This window comes from Delphinapterus leucas, chromosome 5 (genome assembly GCF_059928025.1).
Source record: "Delphinapterus leucas isolate spDelLeu-1000000601 "Yukka" chromosome 5, BTC_Dleu_Yukka2, whole genome shotgun sequence".
Lineage (NCBI taxonomy): Eukaryota > Metazoa > Chordata > Mammalia > Artiodactyla > Monodontidae > Delphinapterus > Delphinapterus leucas.
In genome coordinates, this window is record NC_143133.1 from 380,126 (window position 1) to 393,009 (window position 12,884).

General features: G+C 47.1%; 1 protein-coding gene across 8 annotated transcripts in view; it reads left to right on the forward strand.

Moving 5' to 3' along the window:
• The window catches only part of PCGF3 (polycomb group ring finger 3), a 54,871-nt gene extending 42,251 nt beyond the window's left edge, over window positions 1-12,620 (forward strand). For 7 of the 8 annotated variants that reach the window (XM_089911362.1, XM_089911364.1, XM_089911363.1 and 4 more), the window contains 2 exons: window positions 7,981-8,061; window positions 8,605-12,620. In XM_089911362.1, the coding sequence (XP_089767488.1) occupies window positions 7,981-8,061; window positions 8,605-8,652 (129 nt within the window). In that variant the 3' untranslated portion in view covers window positions 8,653-12,620. Of the gene's footprint in view, window positions 1-1,170; window positions 8,062-8,604 lie in introns of those variants that run through there. The other variant, XM_089911361.1, reaches the window with a different exon arrangement.
• Window positions 12,621-12,884: the final 264 nt, after the last annotated feature.

A 12,884-nucleotide genomic window follows, 5' to 3' on the forward strand; every position in this document is an offset into this window, starting at 1 on the left:
TACCTAAAAACGTGGCGGTGCCTTCGGATTTGGGTAAGAGGTACAGGTTGGAAGAATTTTGAGAAACATGATTTTTAAAAACCCGAATTGCCTTGAAGAGACTGTCGATATGAATGTGGCCATTAAAGGTGACTCTGGGGACGGCCGAGAGGGAAGCACGGAGCGTGGTGGAGAAAGCGCCCGTCACCTTTGAAGGCGCGTGTTGCACAAACAGAGTGTTGGTGGAAATAGGAGCATTAAAGATGCTACTGGCGAGAGCTCAGAAGGGAAAAAGGAGCATAGTATTGGAAATGGGGGAGAAAAGTTGATTCTAGCTACACAGTGGCAGAAAACTGGCTGAGTTGTGTTCTGCGGTGTGTGGAAAACAGAACTTGGAAGTGGTGAACACGGATATTTAGCTGAGGACATTTTCAAGCAAAGTGCTGAAGACGTGGTCTGGTTTCTTCTTGCTGCCTGTAATAAAATGTCAGAGGAGAGAGATGAATTCAGGAAGGAACTGCTAAGCAAAAAGGAACCAGCACTTGATGATTTTGAAAAGTCACAGCCTATCCAGATTGCAAAAAGATGGTAATATTAGGAGTTTGACTGTTAGAAAAACATGCTCCGGAGAGAAGGCCAAGTGTGTAGCTGTTCAGCCTTTTGCTAAAGGGATTAGTTGTTTGACTCATGGTGGCTCAGCCATCTCATGGGCGGAATAGAGAGGAGTTATCCAGGAAAGATCTGCAGAGCCTGGACCTCTGACACACATGGGAGACTCACAAGGTTTCTAAGAATGTGCTGTCAGCAGAAACACCACCAACTCGTACTGAAGGGGACAGAGACAGGAAGAAATGAGAGAAGGCTATCAGACTTCCAAAATTCTGCACGCGGGAAATAGGCTGATGGAGCTGCTCAGCTGCCAAGGTGAGCTACCCCTAAAGAAAAAGGAAGATGACTCCAAGGCAGAGCCTGGGGCCCAGTGGGTGAGGCCATGATGGGCCCAGAGAGCAGAACCTTGACCCACAGTGAGGTGTTCTCAGGCCTTGAAACCTCATGGAATTTACCCTGCTGGATTTCAAACTTTATTGAGACCAGTGATCCCTTATGCCTTCTAATGTGTCTCCCTTTTGGACTAGGAATATCTATCCTGCCCCAGCCTTGTATTTGGAAAGCAGATAATGTGTTTTCTAGTTTCGCAGATCCACAGCTGGAAAGGAATTTGCCCCAGGAGGCATCGTACCCAGAGTCTCACCCATACCTGATTCCTGTGATTTAGAAGATAAGATCTGGGACTTTGAGCTGATGGTGTGTAGATGAGATTTGGGGATTTGGAGTTGATGCTGGAGTAGATTGGGTCTCTTGGAGATGTTGGGGTTCGGTGAATGTGTTTTGCATGTGGGATGGATGTGGATTTTGTTGGGTCAGAAGGCAGACTGTAGTATGTTAAGTGGTGACGCAGCCAAAAGATATGTCTACTTCTAACCCCCAGAACACGTGAATATGACTTTATTTGAAAAAAAAGATTTTTGCAGACATGTAAAGAATCTTGGGATGAAGAGACCATCGTGTATTATCCAGGTGGGCCCTACATTCAATAACAAGTGTCCTTATAAGAGAAGGGCAGACACAAATTGTCTCAGTAGATATTATACAAAGTATCTTCTCAGACCACAGTGGCATGAAGTTAGAAATCAATAACCAAGGGAAAACTGGAAAATGCACAGAATTGTGGAAATGAAACGACACAGCTTTAAACGACCGATGGATCAAAGATTAGAAAATACTTAGAGAAGAATGAGAACAAAAACACAACGTACCAAAACTAATGGGATACAGTGAAAGCAGTGCTAAGGGGGAGATTTATAGCTATAAACACTTACCTTAAAGACAAGGAAGATCTCAAATCAACAACGTAAATTTACAACTTAAGGAACTAGAAAAAGAAGAGTAAGCTAAACTCAAAGCTAGCGGAAGGAAGAGAATAATAAAGATTAGAACAGAAATAGGCAAAATAGGGAATAGGAAAACGATAGAGAAAATCAATGGTTCTTCAGAAAGGTCAGCAATGTTGACAGACTTGTAGCTGGATGAGCTAAGAGAAGACTCAAATTCTGTAATCTGAAATGGAAGTAGGGACATCACTACTGACTCTTCGGAAATAGGTTATAAGAGATCACTATGAACAATTGTATGCCAACAAATTGGATAACCAAACGAAATGGACAAATTCCTAGAAACACAAAGCTATCAAGACTAAATCACAAAGACGTGGAAAATCTGAATAGACCTATAACTCATAAGGAGATTGAATCACTAATCAAAAATCTCCCAACAAAGAAAAGCCCTGGACCTGACGGCTTCACTGAATTCTACCAAACATTTAAAGAATTAATACCCATCCTTCTCAAACTTTTCCAAAAGGTCGAAGAGGAGGGAGCGCTTCCCAGCTCATTTCATGAGGCCAGCATAACCCTGATAACGAAGCCAAATAAAGACACTTCAAGAAAAGAAAACTACAGACCGATAGCCCATATGCACATTGATGCAAAAATCCTCAACAAAATGCTAACAAACAGAATTCAGTATGTTAAAAGGTTTTACACACCATGCCCAGGTGGGATTTATTTCTGGAATGCAAGGATGGTTCAGCATATGAAAATTGATTAATATAATTATGCCACATCAACAGAGTGAAGGAAAAACCACACGATCATCTCAGTTGATGCAGAAAAAGCATTTGACAAAATTCAATACCCTTTCATGATAAAAACACTGAACAAACTAGAAAGAGTAGCCATATATGAAAGTAAAATAAAATCCATACATGAAAAAACCGTTATGAATATCACACTCAGTGGTGAAAAACTAAAAGCTTTTTCTCTAAGATAAGGAACAAGCCAAGGAGGTCCACTTTTACCCTTTCTAGTCAGCATAACACTGGGAATCCTAGCCAGAAAAATTAGACAAGAAAAAGAAATAAAACACATCCAAATTGGAAAAGAAGAATTTACAACATGATCTCTGTTTGCAGGTGATATGATTTTATATGTAGAAAACCCTAAAAACTCCACACACACAGACATGAAAAAGAACCTGTCAGAACTAATAAATTAATTCAGCAAGGTAGCAGAATAGAAAGTCAACGGAAAAATCATATGCATTAGCTCAGTATCAAAAAAACAAACAACCCAATCCAGAAATGGGCAGAAGACCTAAATAGACATTTCTCCAAAGAAGATATACAGACTGCCAACAAACACATGAAAGGATGCTCAACATCACTAATCATTAGAGAAATGCAAATCAAAACTACAATGAGGTATCACCTCTCACCAGTCAGAATGGCCATCATCAAAAAATCTAGAAACAAAAAAAAACAAAAACAAAAATAAAAATCTAGAAACAATAAATGCTGGAGAGGGTGTGGAGAAAAGGGAACCCTCCTGCACTGTTGGTGGGAATGTAAATTGATACAACCACTACGGAGAACAGTATGGAGGGTCCTTATAAAACTAAAAACAGAACTACCATATGACCCAGCAGTCCCACTACTGGGCATACACGCTGAGAAAACTGTAATTCAAAAAGAGACATGTACCCCAATGTTCACCGCAGCACTATTTACGATAGCCAGGACATGGAAGCAACCTAAATGTCCATCGACAGAGGAATGGATAAAGAAGATGTGGCACATATATACAATGGAATATTACTCAGCCATAAAAAGAAACGAAATTGAGTTATTTGTGGTGAGGTGGATGGACCTAGACGTGTATGTCTATGACCTGTCATACAGCGTGAAGTAAGTCAGAAAGAGAAAAACAAATACCATATGCTAACACATATATATGGAATCTTAGGAAAAAAATGGTTCTCATGAACCTAAGGGCACGACAGGAATAAAGACACAGACGTGGAGAATGGACTTGCGGACACAGGGAGGGGGAAGGGTAAGCTGGCACAAAGTGAGAGAGTGGCATGGACATATATACACTACCAAATGTAGAATAGATAGCTAGTGGGAAGCAGCCGCATAGCACAGGGAGATCATCTCGGTGCTTTGTGGCCACCTAGAGGGGTGGGGTAGGGAGGGTGGGAGGGAGACGCAAGAGGGAGGAGATATGGGGATATATGTATATGTACAGCTGATTCACTTTGTTATAAAGCAGAAACTAGCACACCACTGTAAAGCAATTATACTCCAATAAAGATGTTAAAAAAATCAGATGCATTTTTTCACATGAGCAATGAACAACCTGAAAAGGAAATTACAGAACTCATTTCATTTATAGTAGCATCATAAAGAATAAAATACTTATGAATTAACCAAGGAGGTGAAAGACTTGTACAATGAAAGTTACGAAAATTGCTGAAAGAAAGACAAGCACGTGGAAACACATCCCACATTCATGGATTGGAAGACTTAAAATTGTTAAAATGTCAGTATTACCCAAGTAATCTACAGATTCAGTGCAATTCCTATCAAAATCCCAAAGATGTTTCTTGCAGAAAAAAAAAAATCCATCCTAAATTTTTTATGGACTCTCAAGGGACCCAAATAGCCAAAACAGTCTTGAAAAAGAGCCAAACTGGAGGACTTGAACTTACTCTAAAGGTAACACGAATCAAAACAGTGTGGTGTTGGCATAAAGACAGACAGACTAATGGAGCAGAATAGAGAGCTCAAAAATAAACCCTCACATATGTGGTCAACTGACTTTTGCCAAGGGTGCCAGGACCCTTCAATAGTCTTTTCAACAAATGGTGCTGAGAAAACTGGATATCCACATGCAAAATAATGGAGTTTGGCCCTTACCTAATACGATATACAAAAATTAATTCAAGGGACTTCTCTGGTGGTCCAGTGGTTAAGACTCCGTGTTCCCAATGCAGGGGGCCCGGGTTCAATCCCTCATCAGGGAACTAGGTCTCACATGCCGCAACTAAAGATCCTTGCGTGCCGCAACGAAGATCCCACATGCCTCAACTAAGACCCAGCGCAGCCAAATGAGTAAATAAATATTTTTTTCAAAAAATGTATCACCTACATTGTAGGTGTAAAACCTAAAACGATAAAACTCTTAAAAGAAAACATAGGACAAAAACTTAATGACATTGGATTTGGCAGTGATTGCTTAGATAGAATACCCAAGGCACAGGCAACAAAAGAAAAAATAGACAATTTGGACTTCCTTGAAATTAAAAAAAAAAAATTGTGCAGAATGGAAGAAAGTATTTGCAAGTCATATTTCTGACAAGGAATTACTATCCAGAATATATAGACAGTTCCTAAAATTCAACACAAACTCAAACAACTTGAGTAGACATTTCTCCAAAGAAGATATATGAGTGGCTGACAAGCACATGGAAACATGCTCGGCTTCCCTGGTGGCGCAGTGGTTGAGAGTCCGCCTGCCGATGCAGGGGACACGGGTTCGTGCCCCGGTCCGGGAGGATCCCACATGCCATGGAGCGGCTGGGCCCGTGAGCCATGGCTGCTGAGCCTGCACATCCGGAGCCTGTGCTCCACAACGGGAGAGGCCACAGCAGTGAGAGGCCCGCGTACCGCAAAAAAAAAAACATGCTCAACATCACTAATCATAGGGGAAATGCAAATCAGAACTGTAATGAGACCCAGCGCATACCCAGTAGGATGGCTACTGTAAAAAATAAGTAAGCAAGTGCTGGTGAGGAAATGGAGAGGTTGTCACCTTGTGCACTGTTGGTGGATGTAAAATGGTGCAGCCGCTCTGGAAAACAGTACGGGGGTTTCTCAAAAAACTAAACATAGAACTACCATGAACACCAACAATTCCACCTCTGGGTAAAAATACCCAAAAGAATTGAAAACAGGATCCCAAGGGGATATTTGTACCCCCATGTTCATAGCAGCATTATTGACAGTAGGCAAAAGGTGATACATGAACAAAATGTGGTCCGTCCATACAATAGAATATACAATAGAATATTCAGCCCCAAACAGGAAGGAAATTCTGACACCTGCTACGACGTGGGTGAACCTTGAGGACACAACGCCAAATGAAATGAGCTGGGCACAAAGGGGCAAATACTGTCTGATTCCACTGTACAAGGTCCCTAGAGTCATAAAGACAGAAGGTAGAATCAGGGTTTCCAGGGGCTGGGGACAGGGGGATGGGAAGTTATAATGGGGACAGAGTTACAGTTTTACAAGATGAGAAGTCTGTGGGCGGATGTGGTGACAGTTGCACGTGATGAATGTGTTTAATACCACTGAGCTGTGCACTTAAAAATGGTTAAGATGGTAAATTTTATGTGTATTTTACCACAATTTTTTTTAACAATATAAAGGAATGAACTATTGATACCTGCAGAGAAAAGAGTAGAGAGAGTTTTGAGACAGAGTGGAAGGGCCACCTGAGGATGGAAGCAGAGGTTGGAGGGATGCAGCCACAGGTCAGGGAACCCTGTAGACTCCAGAGGGTGCGAGCCCGCGGACTCCCAGGCTGAACTCTGAGGCTGCGTTTCTGGAGTTACACGTCCCAAAGTTATGGTGTTTCCATGGCAGCCACAGGAGACACAGGTGCCGGACCCTTCTTCCCTTGCCCTGAGAGAGAAGTTTAGAAGACCATCTGGGGGCTTCCCTGGCAGTCCGGTGGTTAGGACGCAGCAGTTTCACTGAGGTGGCCCGGGTTCAGTCCCTGGTCGGGAACTAAGATCCTGCAAGCCGTGCGGTGCTGCCAAAAAAACCTAGAAAATATAAAAATAAAAGACCATCTGGGTCAACAGCATTTGTCATCAGGGAAATGCAAATCACAACAAGATCCACTCCACACCTGTCAGAGTGGCCGAAATCCAGAGCGCTGGCGACGCCGGATGCTGAGCAGCAGGGACCCTCATCCCTGCCACTGGGAACGCAGAACGGTGCAGTCGCTCTGAAGGCAGCTGGGTGCTTTCTCACAAAACTAAACCCACTCTCACCATACGGTTCAGCCGTCAAGCCCCTCGGAACTTACCCAGAGGAGCTGAAAACTTACGTCCACACAGAAACCTGCACGCAGATGTTCATAGCAGCTTTAATCGTAGTTGTCAGAACTTGGAAACAGCTAAGGTGTCCTTCAGAAAGTGAATGGATACGTAAACAGTGGCCCATCCAGACAGAAATATTACTCAGCACTAAAAAGAAAGGAGCTATCAAACCATGAAAAGACACGGAGGAGCCTTCAGTGCATACGACTGAGAGAAAGAAGCCAGCCTAGAAGGCTACCCACTGTGTGCTCCAGTTCTATGACATTCTGGAAAAGGTAAAACTGTGGAGACAGCAAAAGGGTCACTGGTTGCTGGGGGTTAACGGGGAGGGATGAACAGGCAGAGCGAGGATTTTTAGGGCAGGGAAACGACTCTGTGTGATGCTGTCATGGAGGACACACGTCGCCATACGTTTGTCCAGACCCCCAGAAGGCACAACACGGAGCGTGAACCCTCACGTGAACCACAGGCTGTGGGTGGTGTTGGGGGTCATCGGTTGTAACGAACGTTTTCATCAGGGCTGTTGATGGTGGAGGAGGCTGTGAGGTGGGGGCAGGAGATACATGAGAACTCTACCTTCTGTGAAATTTTGCGCAAACCTAAAACCGCTCTAAAAAGTCTTTTAAAACTAAAAAGGGAGAAGCTGTCTGTGGAGCCCATTACCTTTTTCCACTGAGGTGAAGGGGACAAACTTGGCCAAGAGGGGACTGATGTTGGGGGACAGCGTGCTCTCTAGTGAAGGCAGTCTGGGCGCCAGAGCCCCGTGACGGGGGCGCTGTCTTGTTGTGTGCGGACGGAGGCCCCCCGGTGCTCTGGGCCCTCTGTGGGGGGGGGGGGGATTGGGCCTTCCAGGCGCTGCTTCCCACCTGTGCTGCCCCAGAAAGAGGGCAGGTGGCCCTTCAGCGACTGGCGTGACTGCTGTGGCACCAGAGACCATGTGTCCTGAGCGCCGAGCCCTTGGCCCCGCTGACCGAGGTCTTGTTCTCCTGCCAGCTGGACATTTTATGCAACGAGGAGATCCTTGGCAAGGACCACACGCTCAAATTCGTCGTCGTCACGAGGTGGAGATTCAAGGTGAGGCTTCAACGTGATGCGTTGCATGCGATTTTCAGAATCCGCTCGGAACAGCAGCTGCTTTTGTGGGCGCACCTGTTTCCTGGAGTTTAGGGATAATGACCAGACCAGGCACGGGGTTGTCGGGAATGCAGCCGTTCTGAAGCTGCGTCGGCCTCAGAGTTGTGTGGTCGGGGAAGGCATGGTCTCCAGGCCCTGACTCGCCCCACCCCTCCTGGTTGAGGTGACCGACGTCCTGGGAGGGAGCGGCCGCTGCAGTCAGAGGACACGTGCCCTTGAGCCGCAGCGCCTCTCTCTGGAACAGGAGGCAGATGAGTGGAACCCCATCTTCGGGGGCTGCCTGGGAGCAGGGTAGAGACAGCCTGGCCGACACCCCCAGCTGGAGCCGAGGTCTGAGGGCGAGTGGGGCACAGAGAGAAAAGGCAGGAGCAGGTGTGGGGACCGGGCGTGGGGCTCACCCTCGGCAGCTGACGAGCGTGGGACCGTCGCCAGCCTGTCCCCTTGGGGTCACCGGTGCCGTTCCCTCGCCCCCTTGTCTTGCAGAAAGCACCGCTCCTGCTGCACTACAGACCCAAGATGGACCTGCTGTGAGCCGCGGCACAGCAGAGACTCAGCCGCCGGGCGCCCCGCGAGTACGCAGCCAGGCGGGGCCGCCACCGCGTGGGATGCTGCCCTGGGCACCGTTTGGACTGGGTCCCGAACAGAGAATATTTATCACTTTTGTATGAGAATCACACTCGCGAGGCGCTGCAGCACGGGGTTACGGACGCGCCTCGCCTCGCGGCCGGGGCGCCTCTGCCCCAGCGGGAGGGTGCGGCGACGGCCTTCGTCCCGACCCGTGACCTTTGCTTGCTTTCCAGGTCTTGAAAATCTCGGTCACTTCCGTTCAGTTTATGAATTAGGTTTCACGATAAGCCCCCAAAATACTTGTACGTTTACTGAATCCTTCCTAAGTTATTGACAAAATGTCTTTTCACGTGAATGACGATATTTATGTGGCCTTTAGCTTCCTGAAGATTTAGAAGATATATAAAAATTTAATTTAAAAGCATACCAAAAGAGGCTTCCATGAGTATCGTGAGTTAACCGTGGTATTTCATTTTCCACGTCAGGGAACGTGAAGCCGAGGGCTGCCCTGACTCCCGGGGGCCCGCAGCCCAGCTGGGGGGCTGCACCCTGACCCCGACGCGGCTGCCCCGCCCCCCCGGTCAGCAGGGCGGACCGGAAGACGACAGTTCGAAGAACGATTCTTGTTCTCAAACATTGTTTCTCTTAAATAGGGCGCAAGCTGTTCGGCGCCGTCGTTTAACTTCCCGCTTATTCTTTCCCGTTTTTGTTTTGCTGAACAGATTGATGGTGGTGGCGGGGGGCCTTTCCCGAGACGGCGCCCCCGTCCGCGGCGGGGCTGGTGCCCAGGGGGCGTGTCTCCACCAAAGGCCCACGTGTGCAGACCCCGGGTCCCACCATGCCAGCCTTCAGAGGTGGGCGCGTCACCGTGCTCTTCAGAGGTGGGCGCGTCACCGTGCTCTCGTGGAGCAGCTGGCACGCTCCGGCCGCTGTTGGCGGGCACGCTAGAGCCACAGAGGGCAGGCGCGCGGGCCCCTGTGCGGCTGAAGCGGCTTTTCCAGTGACTTAATGACCTACAGCGCGGGCAGACGCAGCACACCCTCTGTTAGCCCTTTCTCCTCCCAAATGTTAGTATTTTTGTGGAATTGGAGAATAAACTCTTTGCCAGCACATCCATTTTTGTTCCTTTAAGATAGTAACTTGGAATGTGTAAAGACAGGAGCAAGGAGACGGGCCTTCTCCGGGTCCCCGCTCCGTGGCCGTCCCTCTCCGCGTCCGGTGGCTTCTGCCTGACCTTTGGGCTCCTCCCCCTCTGTCACCTCCTGCATCACCGGGGCCCTGGGGTCCTGGGGCCGCCTCACTTGGTAGGTGGTCCTGACGGTGGCTTGAGGGCCGGGTTTTCCATGAAGAACTTCACCTTGGTGACTAGAGTTTTTCTCGAACTTGCTTTGGAAGTGGTGGTTGGGCTCATCGACATTCAAGTTTGTTTGTTTTTTTTCTGCTTCCTGTTTCGTACTTACAAATGTCAGAAGCAGCTCCCTTAGTGATGGGAAAAACAAATTAACTCAGTCCAAGTGGTTTTAGTATAAGGCCTTTCAGAAATATAAAACCAAGTTTTTCTTAGGAATTGGTCAAAGTTCATCTCTCTCTTTAAGCCCGTTACTCCCGGGACCGTTTGAATGATTCGGTTACCTGCGCTTGCTGTTCATCCCGATCATTTGTTAGGGTCACTATTCAAGGGTTGAGTGAGTAGATGTGTATGACTAAGTATTACCTGTCTACCTCAAATACACATTTCTGTAAAACCGTGTGTTCTCAATGCAGTTGAAGTGTACCGTTAGAATTTAGGTATTTTCCTGTGTGACGAAAGGAAGGAAGGATTAAACAGTGTGAGCGTCCAAATTCAAATAAAATTAATTCACAGGTCAGATTAAAATGAACCTGGCTGTATAATCTCATAGTATATATTTGTAACTTTGCAGCTATCTTTGCAATCACTTGAATTTGCTATGGTGCTAAGTCGACGTACTTAATACACAGAGAGGTGGAGATGAGTCAGAGCTGGCGTCACCGTCCCCACTGGGCCCTGGCCACCTGCTGATCCCGCGTTTGTGTCCGTGTTACCCTGATGAAACCTCAGCAGCAGAAGTACCCATTTTTCTAAGATGTCCTCGTGCAGACCGTCTTCACTGCAGGAGATCCCTGTTCCCGCCACCTCCGGTCTGACCGCAGCCTTACGGGGATGGAGCTGGGGGCCTCAACGTCAGAGGGAAACTTTCACTTTTCTCTCGTGTCCGTTTAACGTCAACGGCAGAATTTTATCTTTCCCAGCATGAAAGCCAGGATCAGTTAGTGATTGGATCCTATTAAGTTTGTTTTTTGTTTTTAACAGATGGAGTTACTGTGAAGTAGTTTTCACAACTCTTCGTGCTGGTAAAACAAACACTGTCGGTTACCAAACGGCGCCCTCGTCGGCAGCGTGGGCTCGTCAGCAGCACAGGGTCTCACTAGGTACAGGTGTCATGAAAATAGAAGATTCAGATAGAATATATAATATTGAATTTAAGATTTGGGGGGTTAAAAAGAAGAAAACTTTATAAAATTATTTATTCTATTTTAAGCCTTCTATCATATTTTCCCATCCAGTTGTTTGGTTTCAGTGGTCCAGCTTTATTTACAGGCATATAAGATGAAATTGTGAGGCCTTCTGCAAGCTTCTTCTTTTTGCTTTGAGTAGCTTCTGACTCGTGTGCTTTGTGTTACCTGTATGAGAAGCAGTTGGTGCTTCTGTGCGATAGGCTCCAGCGGGCGGCGCCACACGTACGTGGATTGTCCGTGGCATCTGCTCCACTGAATGGAGGCCGTGTAGGCGGACTCTCAGAACGTGTGCGTTCAGCCCTTTGGTTTTCCTCTTCCGTCGTCGTTCTCATGAAAACGCTGTTGCTGGGAATGTGCGTGGGCCTGTGCAAGGGGCTCGGCCATCGGTGAGAGTGAGTGACCGGCCAGCGGCCGCGAGTTGACGTGTGGCCTAGGCTGGCCTCGTGCCTCAGACCCCGCGCGCTGGTGGCCCAGGACACGCCCCCGTGTCGACCACAGATGTGACGGTGCTACTTTCCCAGGCTCCTGAGCCCGCCGGCGCGTGCGGCCTAGATGCCTCCTCATGGCATTTGAGGTCTTTAGAAATTCGTTTGATTTTTCTTCAAAGCCCACAGGATGGATTTTACAGTGATTTTGAAGTGTGTCATTGGGTTGGATATCGTAGGAACAAGCCAGCTGGTTTCTACTTTGTACGTGAATATCTGATGTGCTCTCAAAACATTGAAAACACACTTAGTGCAGATAAATCACGAAAAGTTCAGTGTCTCTGTTCCCTCAGGAAATCATTTACACCCCAGCACATCACATGTGACCTTAGCTGATAAACCAACGTGTTTCTCTGCCTTGGTGTTTAAACAAACTAAATAGGTTGGGATAAGTCGGTTAGAAAACAATTCAAGCGACACCACAATCATCACTGAGATTCTGTCCCTTCCTGGGGACCGCCGGGCCCCTCACCAGCTCACGTCGTCTCTGCGTCCGTGGGTGCATCTGAAGGGGACCTGAAGTTTACGTGTCCCCTAGAACGTGTGTAGCATTAGCGTAAATGTCTAGTTCAACAGCTTCATTGGGTGCAAGAAAACCATTTTTCCCGTATGATGCAGCGTTCAGGGGCGAGAGCCCTTGCCGACCCTGGCATCCCGCGTGGAGATCGGGGGCTCTGGGGGATTGTGGAGGTGACGCTGCAGACACATGTTTTTGACTGTTTAGTTTGGAAGTTTACATTTTTTATGCTTTGTGTTGGTGTGTAATTGTTTGTACTCTTGGTGGCTAGTTTTTATCTAAAATCTGTTTAGGAATATTGCTTAACTTTTGATTTTATGATAGTGAAGCTTGTATTCAGTGTTTTGCCAATTGATATTATATGCTTGTAATAAAAGCAAAAGGAAAACCTACCTAGTTCTCTGAGGCTGGACATTTGTTACCTAAGATGTTTGTGAGAGCGTGAGATAGGTGCCCTGTTAGGGTGATACAGTGTAACGAAGAGTGCCGTGGGTATTGGTGAGGGCGCATACACGCCACACCGGGCCCTCCCCTCCCACCCCCAGCCTGGACCCTCCCAGGTTAATGACTCTGCCCCACATGGCGTTTGTGACTGTGACCGTGGATGCAGCACTTCACGAAGCTGGTCCAGTGTTGGCGCCAGAGGTTCGATGGGA